Genomic DNA, 24,121 nt, shown 5'->3' with positions numbered 1-24,121 from the left:
AATTCTAGGTGTTATAATTTCCTTTGATGCCTGATGTTAGTCCAGAATCAAACAGGTAAATTAATAAGGTCAGTTATTGAGAAAATCAGATATTATGTGTAAGGTACATGTGTTTTAATTGGTAAGGCTACATAGTAAGGCAATCTCACTATTTCAGAAATCATTTTTTCTTCCATAGGGTTCCAAACATTTTAAATTAGTCAACTATTTATTTGAGCTGCACTTTTTAAAATATTACTATCACATAGGGGGAAAGGATATTACATGTCATTATTAATTGTGAAAGTGATAATAGCCAGCTTTTATATAACACTTTACAGATTACAAAATGTTTTCCTCACGAGGTAAAATGACTTCTGTAAGGTCATCCAGTTAAGTAGCTGAGCCAAGTCTTAAACCTAGATCTTCTGACTCTAAGTTTAGTGCCCTTTCTGCCACATTATGTAGTTTATAAAGATATGTAGGCAATGCTTTTATTTTCTCAGAATGCTTTCTCTTGGCTGTTACAGTGAATCATAATGTTTTATTTTAGCCAATATTACATTCAGCCATGCTGTCCTACTAAAAAAACTTTTGAATCAAAACCATTAACAAAGAACACAATTAGCTACTGAAAGGTAAGTCCTTCCACATACTTTACCTTGTAGAGAAGACCTGAATAAACTAGAAAAGTTCAAATAAGGAGTTGAATAAACAAAAAGCCGAGATAAGTTAGCAATCCCTAATAATCATATAGCCTTCTGAATAATTAGTCACTTTATAAAATTAGAATATAAAATTTTTTCGTTAGAAACATTATCTTATGCTTGTTTTCTTATTCATACATTGCCTTAGTCATACAATGCCTACATTATTGAGCATGAAGGCATTCAGTACATACTTGATAGTTAAATTTTAATGATGAGTTATCCAGTTAATTGATTAAACATGCCGTCTTAAATCGGTTGTACTTTCCAAGTACCTGCAAGAATTGTTACCAAAACGGAGGGGCAGCTAGGTGGTGCAATGCATAGATCTCCGGCCTTGGAGTCAGGAGGACCTGAGTTCAAATTTGGTCTCAGACATATGACACACAACACTTACTAGCTGTGTAACCCTGGGCAAGTCACTTAACCCCGATTGCCTAGCAAAAAGAAAAAAAAAAGAACTGTTACCAAAACTTTGGTTCAATTTCTTTTCCTAACAGGAACATGCTCCAGATATGGTATACCTGGGATCTCTAACAAATTTTGACTTGACTTATGCTTGGACTCAAGATAAATGTGTTCCTCTTGTTCGGGAAATAACATTTGAAAATGGAGAGGTATGGAATTTTTAGCATTGTATTTTTAACTTATATTTTTCTAAGAGCAAGGTTTCTGTATCCCTCAGATGTAGAAATAACTCATTTGTGTGCTTTTATAATTGAAGATGGAGAAAAAGAAATTACTGCCTTTATGGCCCCCTGTTCCTTTTAACACAGATTTAATCATAGTAAAAATGAAAGCTCTACTAAAGTCTTCCTAATGCTTCATCTTGATTGGAGGTGACCTTTGATTTTTCAAAGACTATTCCAGGAGAGTGTAAGTAAGTTTTGGCAGGTCCTATTAAGGTGGAAAAGATGGTGGTAGACTATATGCATGCATTTCATCTGGGGACCCACAAAGCTAAATGTGGAAAGCCTATCATCAGAAGACTGGCCAGTATAGGGAATGAATTTTTTTCAGCCACAGCAGCTTGTGAAGACCTTCTCCCAGGATACGGAAGGGTTGTGCTCTCTATTGATAGAAGGAGTGATGATACTGCCAAGATCACGATTAAAGTATACATCTAAGTAAAAATGAGCATGACTACAAAGCTAGTTAGAATTACAAAATTCTATGTCAAAGTTACTTTAGTGTTCTACAAGGTACCTGTATATATAGTGCTTCTTTGTATATCATATTTTTAAATAATAATTATGATAATTTATATTCATATAGTGCTTTGAGGTTTACAAAGTGCTGTCATTGCAACTAACTATCTCCTTTGAGATAATGCAAGTAGCATTCTTGTTTTTTAGATGAGAAAGAAGCTTAGAAAGGATTAAATCACTTGCTTGTGGTCACATAGCTAATAGTATCTGAAGATTTTTTGATTCCAAACCCAGTGGTCTTTCCTCTGTATCAGGTGTTCTTATGATGTCTGATTATAGATTTGAGGAGGTCATTGAACTTGGATGGGGAGAAAAATTAAATCTTTATTTTAACTAACGCTTTGTTTCCTTTGTAATCCTATGTTTTATTTTATGTATTTAAAAACATTATTCTAAGAAAGGGTTCCTAGGCTTCTCTGGTCTACCAAAAATATTATGAACACCTCTTTGATACAATGCCGCAATGATTTTATGTATATGTACATACATAATATATGTATACGTATCCTACATAAGTACTTTCTCCAGTCTGTATCTGAATAATAATTGTGTGCTATTTGAAGATAGAGACAAAGCAGTTAACTCTTTGTGTCCCCCCTGCCAAATCCAGACACACACCAAAATAAAATCCACCTAAACTCTTGAGTTTTGTACCATTTTGTAAAATAAATTCCCAAAAGATCCAGGAACCTAAAAAGAGAAAGATTGAAAAATTGAACTGGTTTTTCAGCCCAACTGACTCTTAGGTCTTGCTTTTCTTATCCCATGTGAGTTGTTTTGAAATACATTCATTTTAAGTAAAACACTCTTTTGTACAAAGTAACATGACTACCTCCCCTAAAATAGGTCATATGTAGTTGCTGAGCCTTTCAGAGGTCAAGAGGATGAGGCAAAGTTGCTGAACCCAGACTCAGAATAGATAAATCACAAATTATGCCACTTCAGTAAAATGTCTTTTCAAGCAGTTAAGGTTTCATGAAACCAGAGTAAATGCCCCATTTTGTTTGCTATAAAGGGATTTTACCTTTACTTGAAAGTCATATGACTTCAAGTTACAGATACATTACCAATTCACAAACAAACTTTGTAAACCTTGAGAGCTGTTAGGTTGTCGGTTTCTGAGACTGCTTAAAAATCTCTTATAATCTTTTGAGATGCTTTTAACTCCTAGATAGAAGTGGAAAGTCCATAGGTTTAGAGCCAAAAATGACCTTAGAAGTCATCTAGGCTGACCTCTTTTATAGGTGAGAAAAAGTTTCAGAGATGTTAAATGCCCAAGGTATTACAGATACTAGGTGACAGTTTTGAGCCAAGGTTTCCTGCCTCTTTAGTACTCTTTCCTCTGAACACCTCATATTAATATTTTGAGGTAAAACCATATCTTTTTTTCCTGTAACTTATGTTTTTTCTTTTAACTATTTAGGTGTAATGCTGTGTTAATACATATATGTTAAGTATTATAATTAATTCATTGTCAATGCTATTTTTAAGCAAAATGTAGTTTTCCTGTTTGTTTCTTTAAATGAAGTCGATTTTTACCATTGCCGTGTCTGCGATCATGATTTTTACCTCCTTTTTTTTTTAGTTCAGCTGAGGAAAAATAGATTTTTGCTCTAGTCCCTTATTTTAACTCTGTAGAAGTCTTTATGTTTCAAGTGTGTTTCTTGTAAACAACATATTGTTGGGTTCTGCTTTCTTATCTGTTCTTTTTCCATTTTATCCATGAGTTCATCCTATTCACATTTACAATTTTGTTTGCTAATTGTGTATTTCTCTCTCTTAAACTTTTTCTTTCAATTAAATGCAGTAAACATTTATTAAGTGCCTAATATGTGCCAGTCACTGTGTAAAGCTCTGAGGATACAAATAAGAAAAAAAAATACAGTCCTTGCTCTCAAGCCGCTTACGATCTAATGGGGAAAGACAAAACACACAAGGAAACTAGAAAACAAAGTAGGGGTGTAGGGGAGGAAGTCACCAGTGGTACCTTGTTCTGAGCAGTTGAAACTAAGCAGAGCTTGTAATCATAGGTTTTTTTCTTTCTTTTTAAAACCCCCTTCAGAACTTACCTTGGAGTTTGGGGTTTGTTGTATTTGTGACTAACCTACTGTCTCTGAATCTGCTTTCTCTTTTATTCTCCCTTTTTTCCTGTCATTTTCCTGTTGTGTTGTATATATTTCTACACCATATTGTGTGTGTGCGTGCGTGCGTGCGTGCGTGCTCCACCCTGATTTTACCAGTTCAGATAAAAATGAGGTTCAAGTGACTCCTGATCCCTTATACCTTCCTTTTTTTTATGTAGACTTCTACTTGCGCCCTCTGATGTGATCATATTCTTCCCTAGTGTATCCTTTTTCCTTTCCTTACCATTCTTCTTTTAAAATCATTAAAACCTATAAAATCCACTCCCTGTCCCTCTGTTTTGACTCCTTCTATAATCTTTAATGATAGTGGGTTTCTGAGGGAACCCTTCCTATTAATATGTAAACCCTTTATCCTTATGATAGCTCATTTATATTTACCTTTTTATGTTTCTCTTAATTACATTATTTATGTTTCAGAGTTTCTACTCAGCTTTTCATCTGGGATGTATAGAGGTCTTCTGTGTCATTAAAGATCAATTTTTGTCCTGTAGGAATTATATGCAGTTTCCCTGGGTAAATTATTCTTGATTGTAAGCCTCTTATCTTTTTGCATCATGAAATGTTGCATTCTGTGCTTTCCCCTCCTTTATAGTGGTTGTCGCTAAAATTTGTGTGACCTTGACTGTGGTTTCTTGGTATTTGAATTTTCTTTCTAACTGTTTGTAGTATTTTTTCTTTGACCTGGGAGCTCTAGATTTTGGGTGTGACATTCCTAGGAGTTGTTATTTTGGAGTTTCAGGATGTATCTGTAAATTCTTTCTACTTTTTTACTTTGTTTTCTTGTTCTAACATATCTAGGCAGTTTTCTTTCATAATTTCTTTTTTATATAAAATTCAATTTTATTTTGTTTTCAGCTCTTAATTCTTTTCCTCCCATCTCTTCCTCCCTCCACTGAGAAAGCAAGAAAAATCCATTGCAAACATGTACAGTCAAATAAGACAAATTTCCTCATTAGCCATTGTCCAACAAAAATGCTTCAATCTGCACTCAGAATCCATTACCTCCTTATCTCGAGGTGTGCAGCATGTTTTTCATAAGCCCTCTGGAATTGTGGTTGGTTCTTAACTTCTAATTTTTAGGGAATCTATCACTTGGATGAGGTTTTGTATTTCTTGTACTAAGTTATTAATTCTTTTCGGGATTCATCTTCATAGATCATATTTCTCTTTCAATTCTTTCCTCTAGCACTGTCGTTTCATTTTTTTTTTTTAATGAGGCAGTGGGGTTAAGTGACTTGCCCTGGGTCACACAGCTAGTGAGTGTTATGTGTCTGAGGCCAGATTTGAACTCTGGTCTTCCTGACTCTTAAGGCTGGAACTCTATCCACTGTGCCACCTAGCTGCCCCTCATTTCATTTTTAATATCATTTTTTAAATTTTTAATATTTCTTCATATTTCTTTAAGGAATTCTAAATGTTCTTGTGGCCAAGCTGTGTTTTTCTTTTAAGGCTTTGCTTATACATATTTTGGAGTTATTCTCTTTTGGATTTATGTCTTATTCATTTTACCATTGGGAATTTTTATTAGGGCCAGAATTTATTCACTTCTGCTGGGACTGTCATGGCCTTATGTAGTTTTGGCCTGTCTTATCTAGTGTCCTGGTATTGTGTTTTGTGACCTTCAAGGATAGGGATGGCTTCGATGAGTGAGCTGCAAATTTTCAGCAGACCTGTGTGGTCCGATCAAGGGTGCAGTCTGATCACTGCCATTTCAGAGCCTGGTTTGGGTCTTTGCAGTAAAGCTGTAGGTTTGCAGATTGGAGGTCCAGAGAAAAATGTGCTGGCCTTAGCCCATCTCAACTGGCTGGGTCTATGGGTATCAAGTGATACTGCTTCCAATTTACATCTATTCTTTACCCTGAGTTTGCCGTGCCCAATCTATGTCAGACAGATGGAGCTGAAGCTCTGTTATACATCCGGTCCTAAGTGTGTGATGATTCGTTCTCCTGGATTAAAGCAACAAAGCCCTAGTCTTGTTCTGCTTTGGGTATCTGGCTCTGGGAACTCCTTTGTGCTTTAAGCAGCTGAGCTGCAGTCCTGTGCTTTGCCTTGGGGTTTGAATCCTTAATCTACCTTCAGGTTTTAAGGGAGAGTGAGACAGTGCTGCTGGCCAGTTTTGTTCCCCTTGTCTGGTTCTGCTCTCCTGGCCCATTCCTGCTCCACTATTCCTGCCTTGGTTACTTACCTGAGGGTGGAATTTGTAATCTTAGTAAAGAAAGATGATCTTCTGCAGTTATTCCTTCTTTAGATCTTTGTTGGAGTAGTTGGTGAGGGAGCCCAGTTGTACTGCTTTCTCTTACTTTGCCATCTTGAATGGTTTCCCAAACACATCCTGTCTTCTGTTCAGGTGGCTAGTCAAGTTTTGCTTGATTTTGTTTTGTTTGTTTTTTTGTCAAGCATAAGCAAATACAAAATATTTGATTTATTCTTATTTTGCTTGGAAGAGGAATAGTAATTTATTTTTTGCATTTTATTTTTTGCATATGATTTTTAAAAATGGTTAAACTAACTCTTGGGTTTTGTCTAGATGTATAATAGCACCAGTTATTTTTAAATTGGGCTTATTGCTTGGCCTGGATTAGAGAAGAATGTACAAAGATTACTGTGTGTCATTTGTGAATATACATTTTCAAACACATATGAGACCAGCAAAGCTCCACCATAAAATATCAAAAATAGAAAATAAACTAATCTATTTTTCCAAATAAAATTTTGTTGAATTGAAATGACCAAAGGAATCTTTTTAGTGCTTATTTGTTGAAAAATCATTTCTGGAGGCTTTGTATTTAATTGCTTTTGGAATTACTCTCAGCAAGAAGCCCTTTTAGCAATAATAAAATCAAAGCAAAAAAATCAGTTGGTGTCTGACCCTGTTCTACATTTTCATGTGACATTTCTAACTCCAAGGATAGAAAAATTAGTCAGAGAGAACAGTAATAGTACTAATTATCTTCAATTTATCTTATATTTTCATAGCATTTATGTACTTGTCTTTATAATTTCTTAATGTGGATTTACATTTCATTTAAGTCATAAGAATAAGGGAATTTTTTTTTTACTCTTATTGCAGAATTTAATATATATTATATACCTGTGCAATTTTAAATTGTCACTGAGGGGAAATTTAGATATTTTAATGGTTTCTAATATAGTTTGGTTTGGAAAACATTGCTCTAGACTCAAGATGGGGGTGATTCTGGGACTTTCTAGAAACTTCATTCATTAATCTACCTTTGGTCCATCAAGGGCAAATATTTATGCAGTCCCAAGCTGTGCCCATAATTGTGGTGACAGGTATGAGACACATCCCTTGCCAGAACAGATTGAAACCTGATCTGTATTGTTTCTAATGGCATTTAGTATTGTCATTAGCAATTTATGGTACAGCAGTTGTGTGGAATTCAAAGAGACTTTATTTTGCCCCCCAGTCAGCCTTTTGCACTCACCACTGCCTCCACCAGTTAGGTGGGGTAGTAGATAGAGTATTGAACTTGGAGTCAAGCAGATCTCAGTTGCTTACTAGCTAGTAAGCACGCATCTGTGTGACCCTGGACAAGTCACTTACCATCTTTGAACCTCAGTATTATCTGTAAAATTGGGGTACTAATCACACCTACTTCATAGAGGTATTGTGAGCATCAGATGAGATAACATTTTATGAGTGCTTTGCAAATAAAGCAATAAATAAATTTAGCTATTATTATTATTACCACCTCTAACATTGTAGTCACCCTTCGTCCTCAGTCTAGTTTTATCCTCGGTCTTCTTAGGAACTATCAGAATGTGTTTAGGCCCATGAAAATTTAAGTGCTTCCCCTGCCTCTGCAGTCTGCATGTGCTACTAACATCCTGTTGGGTGAAACAGTGCCACTCAGGTACTTCTTACTGAGACTAGTCCCTCCAACAATTCTGAGAAATCAACCTGTGCTAGAAATTCGTCATCCGTTTACTTTGTGCTTCACATCCTGTATGTCAAAAATAAAAGTAGGAAGTTCTCATTGCTAAGACCATAAAGCCTGGAATTCAATATTGGTGCAAGATCAATGCGCTATGTTTCTAATTCCTGACTTTCTGTACAAGCTTCAGCATGTCCAAGTGTTCATGAAATTGGACATTTGAGGAGACCACCATTCTTATATGGATAAAGGAAGAAAGCAAATGGAAAAATCATCTTTCAACTCAGTGGCCTGTTAGAACGTAAACTTTTATGTGGCCTTTGTAATTCCCTTATGCTTTTACCATAGGATGCCTCATGAACTTAATATGCTATATAACTGTACAGAAACATAGGCACTATCTGGATGATGTCCTAAAATAGTTACTAGGGCCCCAACCAACATCTTGTCAAAATTAGCCTATCCTACCTAGCATAACAAGCTATTTGCAAAATTAGTAAAGTATACATTTTACAGGAAAAGAAATGGAGTTCCTAGAACACATTGTTGAGCACTGTGGCGTCTGCATAAATTCTCCTTCCCATTCTTCCCAAAAAGTGAGAATGGTTATCACTTCTAAAACTGAAAAACCTCTAGAGTTTCCTTCACTGCCACCATTCTGCATTTTTCTACCTTGATTACTTCTCTGAGAAACCTAAAAAAGAGAAGTAAACTTCTCAGTGGTCATTCAAAGCCAAGAAAGCCTGCTCTGAACGAATCCAAGGCCTTTTTGCGTACTGATTTACCCAGCTATCCAAAAGCATTTAATTTCATAAACCTCTAATTTGGTATTTGGAGCCTCTCTTTCAAGTTGAGTCCATACTTAGACTTCCCCTACCCCCACTGCCCATGTGCCTTTTAATTTTATGTAACTTATCTCAGTGGAAAACTACCAAAGGGTGTGGGGAAATAGAGGTCTTAGTAATTAGATCATTTTAAAGTTCTGGTTGCTATCCCTAGAAGGGATCAGGTACCCAATTGTGAAAATGAATCATTTTAATTTTGAGTAACAGTAGGTCAGGTGGATCTTCTCATTTATATTTTCATGTCATATAGACAAGAGTTACATACTATCTCTTAAACCAGGGTATTGGGAATCATCAACAGACCATCCACTATTGCTTTCCCATGTTTACACACACAGACACACACACTTTTGTATGTGTGTGTATATAGTAATATACCCTGGTAACCCTTCCATTTCTAATCCTGTGATTTCCAAAGAGGGCTAAACTGAAGTGCTGCTTCAGGTTTAGCATGACATCCTTTCTTTAGGACAAATAGAATTCTTCAAGACCCATTATATATCCACAGAAGAATTTTCATAGCCATGACACCACTGTGACCTTAACCCCTATAGCAGCACATGTGAAATGTATGCTTGGGCTAAGGACTCATCCAAGAGACTTGAAGACTTTCTTTAGTCTCTAATCACCAAGAGCCATTGACTACCATATTTTTCAGCTTCAATGCCAGATTACATCTCAAAGCCATGATGCTTTCTTCATTGTAGACACCATCATCACAAAGTCCCTAATCCTTGAATATTAGCTTTAGTTCCAGGTGGATAGGAATGGATTTCTTTCTGACCATTTTCATGATCAACATTCCCTAGCTTTAGGCCATCATTTCAAAGCAAGACAAGGTAATATTGCTTTAGTTCGGATAGGACTGTGTTGCCCTCTGCTGGCCCCCAAGAATCCTGCAGGCATGAAGCATCCCAAGACCCTGGGCTGAACCCTATAAAACTGGCTTGATCCTCCTCAGAGCGTACAAGGTTTGGTAGGTGACAAGTCTGACTTATTGCCATGATATTCAGGTAGAGATATCTATGTCAAGTCAAGTTAACAAGTGCTTGCCATCAGGCACTGTGCTAAACACTAGGGATAAATGAAAACAGTCCCTGCCCTCAAGATGCTTACAATCTAATGGGAGAAACAACATGGTAAATGAGATGTACTGTCAGAGGAAAGGCAGTCTTAGTGGGAGTTTGGGGGAAGACTAGAAAAGTTCTCTTGCTGAAGGTGGAAATTGAGTTGAGTCTTAAAGAAAGGCAGGAGGCAGAAGTGAGAAGGGAGAACATCCCAGGTTTTGGGACAGCTCATTAAAAGGCATAGGTTTGGGAAATGAACTGTCACATGTGGAGAATGGCAAAAGGCCATTGACTCTGGAAATACAGGAGAGGAGGTTAAGTATAAAAAGACTGGAAAGGTAGGAAGGGGTCAGGTTGTGAATGGTTTTAAAAACCAGACAGGATTTTGTGTGTGATGCTGAAGGTAATAGGGAGCCACTGGAGTTTATTGAGTAGAGCAGTGCTTCTTAAACTGTGGGTTGCGACCCCATATGGGGACATGAAAAATTTGGCAACAGTAAAAGGTTTCTGAATGCACGATGACCAAAAATTAATTAAAAAATCAAACACTTAATGAATCCGAGGTGTTTCTGGCAGTGTTTGCCCATGTTGTATCTGCAGCCTTGGTTCTGAACACATCTGAACACAAAAGCAGCTGCTCTTAGCACTGCGTATGTTCTCAGGCCATGCAGTGCCAACTAACACCGTGGAAACAGGAAAAGAGATTATGAGTGGAAAAAGTTTTTAAGAAGCCCTGGAGTAGAGGACATGATGTAGTCAGAACTACACTTTAGGAAAATCCCTTTGGCAGCTGAGTGGAAGGTAGACTGGAGTGGGAAAGACTTAAGGCAAGGAGATCAACAAGAAAGTTATTTTCATAGTCCAGGGGTAATGCGATGAAGCCCTGCATCATGGTGATAGCTGTGTCAGAGGGGAGAGAGAAGGGGTTGTATATGAGAGATGTTGTGAAGGTAGAATCAACAGACCTTGGCATCAGATTGCATATGTGGGTTGAGTGTGAATGAAGAATTGAGGATAATGGCTAGGTTGTGAGTCTCAGTGACTGGGTGGATAGTGGTACCCTTGTTAGTAGTAGGGAAATTTGAAGAAGGTGAGGGGTTGGGAGGAATTAGAAACAATAGGTAGTTAGGGACCATCTACAAAGAGGTAATAATTAAAATATTTGGCCTAGATTATTAAGAGTAGAATGAGAGAAGGAAAAGCTCCAGGGAAAGATTTTTGGGAAATACTTAACATGAAGGGATAGAAAGAAGAAGAGCCAGGAAAGGACGCAGAAAAGGACTGTTGAAGAGAACAAGGGTAATTTAAGGTCACAGAAGTCAAGGAGAAAAGATATCAGAATGATCAGGTATGTCCAAAAGTCCAAGGAGGTCAAGAAAGATGGGGACTAAGAAAAGGCAGTTGGTTAATATGATATCGCGTAATTCAAGCATTTATTAAGCACCTACTATCTATCATATAATATGTGCAAATCATAGACAAAAAAGAAAATGCCCATAGCCTTCAGGAACTTAAGTTCTGCTGGAAGTAACACTGGGCCTGTTTTCAGAAGGTCTGGATTTGAATCCTGCTTCTGCCCTTTATGATCTATATCACCTTAGACAAATCACTTTTTTGCTCTGGACCTCAGTTTCTCATCTGTAAAATATAGTGTTGGAATAAAGAATCTCTGAGGTCTCTTATAGCTTTAATATTCAATTAGAGATTGGGTCTTTGACATTTGAGAGAGCTGATTTAATAGAGTAGTAGGAAGAGAACCAGATTCCAAAGGATTTAGAAGTGAGTGACGGGGGGTAAGGAAGTCTAGGCATCATTGTAAACTCTTGAGAAACATTCAGTGTTTATGGATGGATCATGTTAATATAGTAAAAAATGATAATATTCCTCAAATTAACATATTTAGTGCAGTGAGAAGTTTGTATTGGAGAGAAAGCTGGCATTGAAGACCTGACTTCAAATCTTACCTGTGATACATACTGGCTGGACAAGTCACTTAACCTCTTAGTGCTTTAGGAAATTCTCTAAAAGACAATAAGTTGCAGAGAAGGTTTTGTCCCTCACTTTTAAGAAGGAGTTTCCACACCCAGAAATTCCCTATGCCAGTGAAATCATAAATCCAGTCCCTGTCCCTTTCACTATTTATACAATACCAACTAAAATATAAAGGAGCTTCTTAATAGAATTAGACAAATCCATAATGAAATTTATATGGGAAAACAATTTGGCAAGAGTATTAAGGGGTACACTGAAAAGAAATGGCAGTGAGGGGCGAGGTTTTACATTCTCATGCTTTAAAATAGAATTGTTATCAAAACTGTATGGTACTAGGCAAACAACTGAGAAATAAATTAATGAAATAGAATAGATGTGCCAGATATCCAAGAACATTAAAATATGAATTTGATAAATCTTTAGAAAATGAAAGTTAGAAAAAGGAAATCATTATTAAACATATCGTTTTGGCAAGATTAGTTGCCAATTTGGCAGAAAAGGAATTTGTACCTGTATTTTACACCATGTACCCCTTTGAATTTTAGTTGGATGAGAGGGTCAAACATAAAACAAACTCTAGAAAACATGGCATGTAGTGAAATATTTATCATAGTAGTTGAGGGGGGATAACTTTCAGTTCAAGAAGTGGAAGGAATTGTTGGGGACACAATGATGTAAGCTGTAGCAAAATTGAAAAATAAACCTACAACTAAGAATGTTGTCATTTAAAAAAGAAAAATAACAGATTGGGAAAAATGCTTTTGGCAAATAGGAATGTTAAAAATATCTTTAATGTAAGGGGCTGTTGAAAAGGCAAAACAACAGCTCTTGTTCAAAATAGTTAAATGGTCAAAGGATGTGAACAGTTTTCAAAAGAAGGAACAAATTATTAGTAGCCACTTGAGGAAAAATCACCCTCATAACGAGATACAAATTAAAACAACTTTGAGGTATCACCTCACATCCATCAAACTGGCAAAAATAATTAAAAGTAATAAAACTGGACAGATAGGATTATGGTAAAACAGATGCACTGATTTATTGATGTTGGAATTGCAAACCTGTAGAATATTTTTGGAGAGCAGTCTGGCAGTACACAATAAAAATTACAAAACTAATATTGTTTGACCCATTAATCCCTTTTTTAGGAACCATGCCCATTGTTACACACACAAAAAAACCCAAACCTAAAAAAACCCCACAAAATCTGTTCAAAGATGTTCATGTTAATACTATAGTTAATTAAAAAAAAAATAGGAAGCAACCTAAGTGTGTAGTCCTAGAGGAATTAGAAAATTATGGTACAGTGGTTTCATGGAATAATATAAAGAAATAGATGGATAAAGTGGCAGGATTATGAAAAAATATCTGGAAATAATGTGAAGCAATAATAGGGATCAGAGGAATGTAGTGTAGGGGCAGCTAGGTGGTGCAGTGGATAGAGCACCGGCCCTGGAGTCAGGAGGACCTGAGTTCAAATCCGGCTTCACGCACATAATACTTACTAGGTGTGACTCTGGACAAGTCACTTAACCCCAATTGCCTTGCCGAAAAAAAGAAGAAGAAGAAGAATGTAGTATACACTATAATCATTTGACAAGATAATTCTGAAAATAAATGAGAGAAATGGACAGAATTTTAATGGGAGCTTAGAGTTTGGAACTGAAAAGATGTTATGCTTGAAATTAATTATTTTATGTGTAATTACTAAGTATTTTAATTAATACTAATTTTTAAAATATATTTTTAAAATAATTCCCAATTACATTTTAAAATATTTTTGTACAAATAGGTCCTTTTTCTTAGGATACTAATTTTTCTAATTAAACGTAACATTTTTATTGATAGGGAAGAGTTTAGGTAGTCACTTGGAGGGTAGGAGGTTTGATAAAAGGCTTCTTAATTTTTTTTTTCAGGAATCAGGAAGGTCAAAATTTGTTTGTAGGCGGTTCAGTTTGAATGAATGAAATTTATTAACTACCTCTTGTGTTCAAATATGTGGATAGAAATGAGACAGTACAGTTCTTCCTGTCATCTTCAGCAGATTGCTTCCTCAGTCATCCTCTGTCTTGAATCATACCATTTCCTATGTACTGGTTCCTTCCTTATAACCTTCAGATATTCCCAACTCTCCCTTGTCATTAAAGAACCTTCAGTAAACCCCATGTATCCTCTCAGTCTGTTGTTCTATATCTCTTCTCCTTTTCTCAACCAAACTCTCTAAAAAGAATTATTTACGCATTAACTGCATTTCCTCTCTTCTCAGTCTTCAGTTGTTTTCAGTCTTCCGTCATCTTAAACATGCAACTGAAACTCCTCTCTCCAAGTTATTAATGATCTCTTAAGTGCCACATTTGATGGTCTTTTTTTCAGTTTTCTTGGTGTATCTACTGCATTTGACACTGTTGACCAAATGTCATGCTCCATACTCTTTCCTCTGGTTTTCATGACATTACTCTTTCCTGTTCACCTGTCTGACTGCTTCTTCTCAGTGACCTTTGCTGGCTCATCATCCATATCATGCTTCCTAGCATGTGGGTGTTCCCCAAGATTCTGTCCTGGTCCCTCTTCCTGTATCCTTCTGTAATCACTCAGTAACCTCATCAGCTCCCATGGATTATTATTTCTATGGAGATGATTCCCAGGACTATATATCAGGTTCAAGTGCCTATCCTGAGGTTTAGTCCCGTATCATGATTGAATAGTTCAAAATTACTATGGCTAATGCAACTTTCCTGAAGAGCAAATCTGACCAATTGATTTCATTGCTCAGTCAACTTCAGTGGCTCTGATTGCTTCTAGAATAAAATACACATGCCTCTGTTTAACTTTTAAAGCTCCACACAACCTGACCCCAACCTAGGATTCTTACTTCATTAGACATTACTTGCCCTCCCCCTACTTTGTGATCTAATTTAACAGACTTTTTATCTTACAGACAATACTGCCATCTTTTATTCCTTTGCACTTAGACATGCCTGTCATTCATTCATTCTGTATCTCCACTTTATCTGTTCCTTTAAGATGCAGCTCAGACACCATCTTCAGCAAGAAGCCTTTCTGATTTTCCTCAACTGCTACTTCCTCATAGACTACCTTGTATTTAACTATTTTGTTTATATTTGTGTTTATTAACTTTATATTTTTGCTGTATATGTTTTCTTATGTGACTGTTTCTCCAATTAGAATGCACGTTCATTGTATCATTATTTGTATTTATATCCTCAATGCCTGGCACATAGTAGGCACTTCTTGATTGATTAGTTGAAATATAGCAATGCTGCCCTTAAAAATGACCTAGAAGGATGTGTGGGCCAAGATGTTGGAGTAGCAGGAAGAAGCGTAACAATTGCTCTTCTCCTCCTTCCTTCACCAACTCCTTCAAACAGATCTAGAGAATGTACCAGACCTCATCTTGTATGGGAAATCCAAGAAAAAAAATTGCAGAGAGTATTTTTTTTAGCCCACATTAGAATAGGGAGATAAAGAAGTGTGTGGATGCTGAGGATAAAATCTGGCTAGGAGCGTGCCAAGACACAGAGCATTCCAGGGCAGAGAAAGGCTGTGTCACAGGCTAAATGAAGCCCCAGATCCAGCGTGGAGGGGCCTAAACTTGTGTAGGGCAGAGGAATGGGTGCCAGCTGGTTGCTCTGTTACTCACCACTCAACAGTCACAATGCCAGGGCTCCTAGAAGTGGTAGTCTAGAATCAGGTGCTGGGCTATATCCTGGTCCAGGATTGAGTTCAAAAACAAATAGCAGGTAAATGGCTCCCAGGAGGTGAAAAGGGTCTTAACCCCTTCTAGCCCAGTCTGAAGCCTGCAGAGGAATAACACGAAAGAGAGTCCCAGACAAAAGGGAAGTTTACAGTTAGGTCACATTCAAAAGGTATTCGAAAAGGAATGGTATCTTTAATCTTTTCAGACCAATGTTTCTTCCTATGCCCCTTGCCAAGACCTTCATCCTAACTTTACTTTATACATCATCCTCTCTCATTCATTCAATATTTCTCTTTTAATGGCTCCTTTCCTGTCTGACTAGTAAACTGTAAATCCAATAGCATCTAAGTAGAATGCAAGATTCACGAGAGCACGAACTACCTCACATTGTTTTATTCAGTTCCATCAGCCATGGTTTGGTCTGGATGAAGCTAAATGATTTGTCCAGGGTCGCATAGGTGAACGTCAGAGGTAGTAGGATCTTTTCCCAGGTCCGCTCTGACTTCAATCAGTGTTCTTTCACCTGTATGAGGATGCTATTTCCTTATTATTATTCTTCCTAATATACAAGAAAGAGCCCTTGCTAAGACTTAAAAAATCTGAATCTACTCTCATCTTTGCTTAAGATCACACAAGCTATTAGCAGAATAAATAATGGTAAATCACTATCATCACCATGCCTCAGTGTCCTCATCTGTAAAATGGTCAAGAAGGTGATTTACCATTATTTTTCTACCTACGTTGCTTCTACAAGGGGAGAAAAACATGTAATAATATGGGAGTAGTGGGAGGTGAAGGAGGTTTGGATGTGTTTGATGTGTCCCAAGATTTTTGAGATAATTACTCTTGATTTTGGATTTATTTCTAGCAACTACTCTCCATGACAGATCATTCACATCAGAGATAAAATTATAAAAGTATGAATAAGAATTAAAAAAAAATCTTTAGAGTTTATTTTAAGTGCTGTTGGAAAGAGTTGAATGACTATCCTGTACCTATACTCAGTATCTCAGAGGCAGGGTACTTATTACAATTTCTGTATAAGTGAAATTATAATCACAGTATTTATGAAGTGTCTACTGTATTTCTAGTTTTATAGAGAATGTAAAAAAGTGGATAATGAGGTCCTTTTAAGGGAAGGACAAATATTCTGGACTTTTTGTGCAGTATACCATTAACAGCACTTAACTTCAGCATTTTTGGCATTAATCAGAAGCTATTAAGTAGAATTTTAAATTCTTAATTTGCATTTCGATGTGCGAAAATGGTGGTTGGTATTTAATTTTTGTTCTGTTGACATGGAGCATTTTCAGTGTACTTTTCTCATAGTAACTGTGTCTGATCATAAGTTTGTAGTAACTTTGGTTTAAAGTTTTGGTTTGAATTTCTCTATTTCTTCATACTGTTCCTTGGGCCTCTCTGAATAAGCAGATACTCAGAAACCCAGGTAATTCCAGATTGGCACTTTGCTAAGCAGTTTTCATTTAAGGATATCAGTGTTGCCAATGTCCAGATAGTTATTCATGCCAGAATTAAACAAGTCACTTATAATATTGCTTATATAAGCTAGTGTTACAAAAAAGAATTCCCATGTATTGTGATTAATATTTCTTTTTTTTTGAAGATTTTTTTTCTTTTCTTTTCTTTTCTTTCCTTTCCTTTTCTTTTCTTTTCTTTTCTTTTTTTAGGCAATTGGGGTTAAGTGACTTGCCCAGGGTCACACAGCTAGTAAGTGTCAAGTGTTTTGGTCTGAGGCCGAATTTGAACTCGGGTCCTCCTGACTTCAGGGGTGCTTTATCCACTGCGCCATTTAGCTGCCCATGTGATTAATATTTCTAAAGGTGAAAGATTAACTATAACAAACATTTTTCCCCATTTAATAGTATTTTATTTTTTCCAATTACATGTAAAGATAGTTTTCAACATTCACTTTTATAAGATTTTGAGTTCCAAATTTTTTCCCTCTCCCCTTCTCCCTCCATAAGGCAGCAAGCAATGTAATATGTAGGTTATACATGTATAATTATATTAAACATCTTTCCACTTTAGTCATGTTGTAAAAAAAGAATCAGAACAAAAGGGAAAAACCATGAGAAAGAGAACAACAACAAAAAAAGTGAAAATAGTATGATTTGATCTGCATTCAAACTCCATAGTTTTTTTCTCTGGCTGTAGATAGCATGTTCCATCATGAGCCTTTTGGAATTGTTTTAGATCATTGTATTGCTGAGAAGAGCCAAGTCTGTTAAAGTTGATCATCGCACAATGTTGCTATTACTCTATCACAAACATTTCAAGTTATATTGAATCTGCTATGATTTTCGTACAATGTAATGGAATTTTTCAAAATGTCTTAGAACTCCTAATTATGGAATGCAGTTGACAAAAATTTGAACCACAGCTCTTTCCTTTCCTGGCAAGAATCTTTCTTAAAAGGAAGGATAAAAGGAGGAAAGTTATACTAATGCTCTTTAGTCACTTGTTGGCAACTTCTCTATAACTTCTCCTTGTAAGAAGGAAATAAAATTAGGCAAAACAAAGTCATCTTAACCACGTCTGAAAACGTGTGCATTATTCTGCATGTGTATGCTACTGCCTCTCTGACAGAGGGAAGTGTTGTTCTTCATTATTCTTCTGAAGTCAAGATTTATGACTGCATTGATCAGTGTTCTGATGACTTTAAATGTTGTTTTCTATTATGTTATTGAGGATGTTGTGTCTGGTCTCTTGATTGTGCTTACTTACCTTTACTTCAGTAAATATGACCTCAGTTTTTTCTAAATTTTTCATATTCCTTGTTCTTAAAGCAATGGAGTAATATTCTTGCATTCATCCTCCACAGTTTGTCCAACTCTTCCTCCAACCAGTATTTGGTTTACTTTCAATTTTTTGCTACTATAAAAAGTGATTCTATAAATACTTTCATATCTGTTAGACTTTTACCATCTGTCTTTGTCCTCCACTCCACCAACCCCGGGTATATACTTAGTATTTGAATCACTGCATCAATGTGTATTTATAGTTTAGTAACTTTTGGATCATAGTTCCAAATTATTTTCTGTAATGATTGGACCCATTCATAGCTCCACCAACAATCCATGAGCGCACTCATCTTTCCACAATCCTAACAACAGAGTCTGTTAGGTATGAGATGAAACTTTGGAGTTATTTTAATTTGTATTTCTCTTAGTGATTTGGTACATTCTTTCATATCTTTTCTTTATTTTCATATATATATAAATATAAATCATAATTTCTATTTCTTTTGAAAAGTCTGTTCATGTTTTTTCATCACTTATCTGTTAGGGGAATTTATCTTCATTGTGTCAAGCTTTTTTTCAGTGATAACAAGCTGCTTAAATTGGGGGGGAGGGGAAAGCAAAGTAGACAAAAGTACATATTCCACAAGGACTGTTGCCATGGGACTATTTCTTTTCTTTGTATCCCCATTACTTAGTATAGTGCCTGGTACATAATAGGCACTTAATAGGTGCTTGTTAGTGGACTACTTTTCTGGTGGAAGTTTAATTGATATAAACAGTTATTACGTCAAGGAAGCCAAAGAACCTGGAAAAACACTTAACCAACAAACACTTGATCACCTTGCCTAGAGGAAAGACATGAAAACCAAGAGAAAGCAACACTAGTTTGGAATATAAACTCATTTGCAAAATCTCATGCAAGAAAATGACAGAAGATTGTGTGTATATCACCTCAAGACAGGTCAGAAATGATCATTTTGGGAGGGAAGGCACTTGCACTGTAATTCAGGTCCTCATCATCTCTGGCCTAGAACAGTGCTTCTTAAACTGTGGGACCCACATGGGGTCTCAACCCAGGGTTTAAGAAGTGCTGAAGGGGTCATGAGTGGAAAAAGTTTAAGAAGGCCTGGCCTAGACTATCATAATAGCCTCCTAATTAGATTCTCTGTTGCCTTGCCTCTGTACAACTGTCAGTGATTTTCTGAAAGTATAGGTCTGAACAGGTCACTCTTTTACTCAATAAAATCTATTAACCTGTCAGACAAAATGTAAACTCTTCTATCTGGCATTTAAAGTCCTTTACAACCTGGCCCAATCCTCCCTTTCTAGACTTATTATATATTACTCACTCATTCTGTGGTCCTGCCAAACTAGTCTTCTGATTCTTCCTTTAGTGTGGCCCTCCATCTCCCCTCTCTGGGCCTCTGTGCCTATAATGCATGCCTTCTTCATCTCAGCCGCTTAGAATCGTTCCTAGCTTCCTTCAAGGCTTGCTTAATTCAAGTGCTCATGTGACATCTACTGCATGACTCCATTACTACTATCCTTCCACCCTTCAGCTGCTCATTTCTTCATACACCCCCCCTCCCCAGTTATTTTGTTTATATCTACATATGTACACATTGTCTCTCCTTCCTAAGGTATAAGCTCCTTGAGGACAAACTGGTTTGTTTTTGACATTGCTTAGCTTAGTAGGCACTTCATTAAGGTGCCTATTGCTTTGTGCAATGACAAACATGTTGATCTTTTGTTGGGCTTGTTTTTTTATGCCGTTTTTACTCTGCTTTCTTTATCCTGTTTCACTTATAGGCCTTCTCATTTTCTTTAAATTCTTCATATCCAACATTCCTTATGGGATATTATTGCAATGCTTACACATCCTATAATTTTTCTTGCCAATATCCATATATAGAGCATATATCTAATTTCCATCTTTTCTTATTGTACTACTTCAAAATAATAATAATAACAACTTGAATTTATATATTGCTTTAAAGTTTACAAAGTTCTTTATGTAGGCCATTTCATTTTATCCTCACAACAACCCCAAAGTGATATATTATTCTAGTAATATCATCCCTTGATGAGAACCCTCCATTAAGATTCAGCTACTCCATCCTAACCTGAGGGATCTGACCTGGTGGTTTTTGTTGGAATCAGAACCCTATCCTGCACTATTCTTAGAAACTCAACAGTCTGGTAGAAGAAGCATCATTCCTTAGTCCAGAGATGTCCTTGAGATGAACCTCAAGCATAGCCAGCCGTGCACTCACATTCCAGCATCCCTTGAACGTTCCAAGGTTGAACCTGGTGACTCCCTAGGTGGCCTCTGCCCATCCCCAGATTTGTTTCACTTAACAGCACCCTTTACTGTACCGCTTTACGTTCTCTGCACACATTCCAGTTTTTCAATGTCACTCTTAAAATGTGTCACCCAGAACTGAAGATCATGTTTCAAGGATGGTCTGTCAAGTGGAGGACAAGGATTGTGATTGAATCAGGTTTTGCTTTCAGTCAATTAGGACCCTTCTATTTTAATACGAACTGCTATCCAATCTTGTCTTTACCATCCTGTGCTTAAAGTTATTTTTTTTTAACCTGAATTGAGAAATTTACATTATCAGGGGTCTTTTGGATTCTGATTCTGTCATTCAGTATAATAGTATTCTTAGCTTTGTGTCTTTCTCCAATTTGAAAGACGTGCAATATAAATAATTAAAATGGTAAGCAGGACAGAACTGAGCACCAAAGCTTTCTGGCACTAGAGACCTTCTGCCAGGTGGACAATGATTCATTAATTCTCTTTGGACTCTGTCATTAAACCAGATATGAATCCGCCTACATGTACATTGTACACATTTTTTTCAGACTTGTCCGCAAGAGTGTCATGCAAGATTTTTTCAGAATGCACACACTAGCCTTTCTGAAATCTAGACAGGGAACATTTGTGGCATTCAATTTAATTCAGACTGTTACCAATACAGTAAATGTATTACAATGAAGAATAATGTTGGTGTGGCATAACTTATTTTTGGTGAATTCTAGACTCTTGGTGATCTTCACTTATCTTCTTATGTGCTTACAAGCCATCTGTTCAGTATTTCTAGAATTTAACCTGAGTTTGACTTTAAATTTGCTTAGCTATAGTTGGCAAAATCTACCTTCTTTCCCCTTAAAAAGAAGAGTTAAGGAAAATTTGTTGGAATCAGAACCCTATCCTGCACTATTCTCAGTCTTATAGCACACCCTTCCCATTCTCAGCTATAGTTCATAGATTATCCCAGGTGGTCTACATATCACATCTTTAAGTTCTTTGAGCATCCTGCAGCTTAATTTTTCTACATCAAGAGGTTTGAACTTATTTATAGTTGCTAAGTATTTTCTCCCTGTCTCCTTACCAGTCTTTGGCTCTAGTTTACGTTTAATCATGTTTGTTCTACCCATTCTAGTCTGAAGATCATTCCCTTTGACAGAGAAGTTAGAACCAAAATGGCAGCTGAGCAGCTTCATTTTTTTTGCTGTCCATTAACACAATACCATCTGCTTAACCATTAGGCTTATTCCTTCCTTTATTCTTTTCGTATTTGGCAAATAGATTTCAAAGTTCATTTTATTAATTTTGACACTTTTCGTAACACTAGGCTCATTTTTGGGTTTTAGTCTTCGTGATGCTGTTTTTATAGATACGTGGTATTGTTTTGTATTTGCCCTTGGTTAAGTACCAGTACCCTTGCTTCCATCTTTTGTACACATCTATTTTTAATATAAATCCACCAGAATTCTGTGAAGCCATATTACTGTCTTACCATACTTTCCTCCTTTCCTGTGTAAACTGACCCACAGTGGTTGGTTTCTCTGGCCCTCTAGGACTGGATTCAGTTATGTAATAGAGAGGCCTCTCCAGGTAGCTCTTTTTGAGACAAGGAAACTAGTACCAGCATATAAGACACTGTTCCCCTATCCCAGAGAAGGACCAGTAAACAAATGCAGCCAGTTGATGTTTTCTCCCTAACAAAAAGGGGAGGGGAGAGAGAGACAGAGACAGAGAGAGAGAGAGAAAAAGAAAGAATTCTCTAATAGATAGAAAGTTGACCCAGGAATCAGGAAAACCTGGATTCACCCAGGGATGGGTTTCCCTACCTCTGACACAATTGGCTGTGTGACCTTGGGGAAATCACTTTACCTTTTAGTGCCACAGACAGCTCTCTGAGACTAATAGTTGCTGACCTTGCTTTGCTTATACTTAGGCCCTTCTTGTTTTAAGAGCAGTGCTATAAATATTTCTATTTAGACTGTTTTCCATGGGATATTTTTTGTATTGTTGCATGCTACTATTGTTGGTTTTCTTTTTTAAAGTTATATTTTGCTGTATTTTAGAATATAACTAGAACTAAATGAAAATGTATAACAATTCTCATTTAATACTTTCTCTATACAGGAATTGACAGAAGAAGGACTGCCTTTTCTCATACTTTTCCACATGAAAGAGGATACAGTGAGTTTAGATGTTTTCCAAAACGAAGTAGCCCGGCAGTTAATAAGTGAAAAAGGTAGATTAACTAAGGTTTCTCTTTTATCTTTGCTATTCTTTTCAAATATGCTTAAAGATATTTGGTATGGAACCTACATGTGAAAATCTAGTGAATAATTTTAGAGATATAGCCAAGTCATAATTTAGCATGAAAATAGAGGGGGACATTAGCAGAAGAAATAAAAAACAGTGATTCTCTTGACAATTCAATTCAACTCAACAAACTTTTATTTAAGTATCTGTTATGTGAAAGGCTCTGTACTAGGTACGAGGCATACGAAGATGAAAAACAGTGTAGCCTTTTCCCTTAAGGGAGAAGATGTACACAAATAACTATTATACAGTTTATAAAATGATGAAGTGAAAAGGAGGGCTGAAATGGTTTGAGAAAGCCAAAGAAGAGAAGGATCAGTTATGGCAGGGGGAATTATGAAAAAAAGTGAAATTTGAGCTGGGCTTCAAAGGAGAGAAAGAGTGTTTATGGGTTTGGGGTGGGGTCCAGTTCTAGCCATGAGGGACATCCTTCACCAAAGGATGAAGGCAGGAAAAGGCTAGAGGAGATTGAGAGAATTGTATAGTCTAGTTTGGATGGAGCATAGAATATGTGATGGGATAAGTGTTACTCCCTCCCACTGAATTAAGGCTGGTAAGATGATTTGGAGGCAGATGTGTAGGCCTCTTGATGCCAGGCTAATAAGTTTGTATTTATGTAATAGGTAAGGGGTTTTAGGCCCACTGAAGAATATTAAGCAGGGGAGTGCCATGATTAGATCTATCCATTACACAGATAACTTTGACTTTAGCTTCCAGTCATTAGTATGTCATAGCTGAGAGAAGCAGGAAACTTGGGAGGGAAAGTGATAAATTTAGACACTTCCTCTAGCCCTCAAATGACCCCTTTTTTAGTTCCTTGTTTTTTACTAAAGTTCCCCAATCTTATAACCAAGAACTGTCTGATCAGCAAATAGAATATATTTTTTACACAAAAAGAGGTTATCAAGTTGTTGTGGAATTCTCAGAGTATCAAGAAGTCTGTAGTTAGAAAAATAAAGAGACACGGGGCAGCTAGGTGGCGCAGTGGATAGAGCACCAACCCTGGATTCAGGGGAACCTGAGTTCAAATCCAGCCTCAGACACATAACACTCACTAGCTGTGTGACTCTGGGCAAGTCACTTAACCCCAATTGCCTTAAAAAAAAAAGAAAAGAAAAATATAGAGACAAAGTGAACTAAGAACATGACACAGTGCTATATACATAGTAGTTGCCTAAT

General features: G+C 36.6%; 1 protein-coding gene across 1 annotated transcript in view; it reads left to right on the top strand.

Moving 5' to 3' along the window:
• Window positions 1-24,121, top strand: part of LOC114025755 (endoplasmic reticulum resident protein 44) — a 119,039-nt gene that overhangs the window by 67,784 nt on the left and 27,134 nt on the right. The window contains exons 8-9 of the mRNA XM_027839246.1: window positions 1,187-1,303; window positions 22,757-22,868. Coding sequence (XP_027695047.1) covers window positions 1,187-1,303; window positions 22,757-22,868 — 229 coding nt within the window. The remainder of the gene's footprint in view (window positions 1-1,186; window positions 1,304-22,756; window positions 22,869-24,121) is intronic.

This window comes from Vombatus ursinus, unplaced genomic scaffold, assembly GCF_900497805.2.
Source record: "Vombatus ursinus unplaced genomic scaffold, bare-nosed wombat genome assembly UNPS02014832.1, whole genome shotgun sequence".
In the NCBI taxonomy this organism is placed as follows: domain Eukaryota; kingdom Metazoa; phylum Chordata; class Mammalia; order Diprotodontia; family Vombatidae; genus Vombatus; species Vombatus ursinus.
Note: the sequence above shows the minus strand (reverse complement) of the source record. Positions and strands in the feature narration are given on the sequence as shown.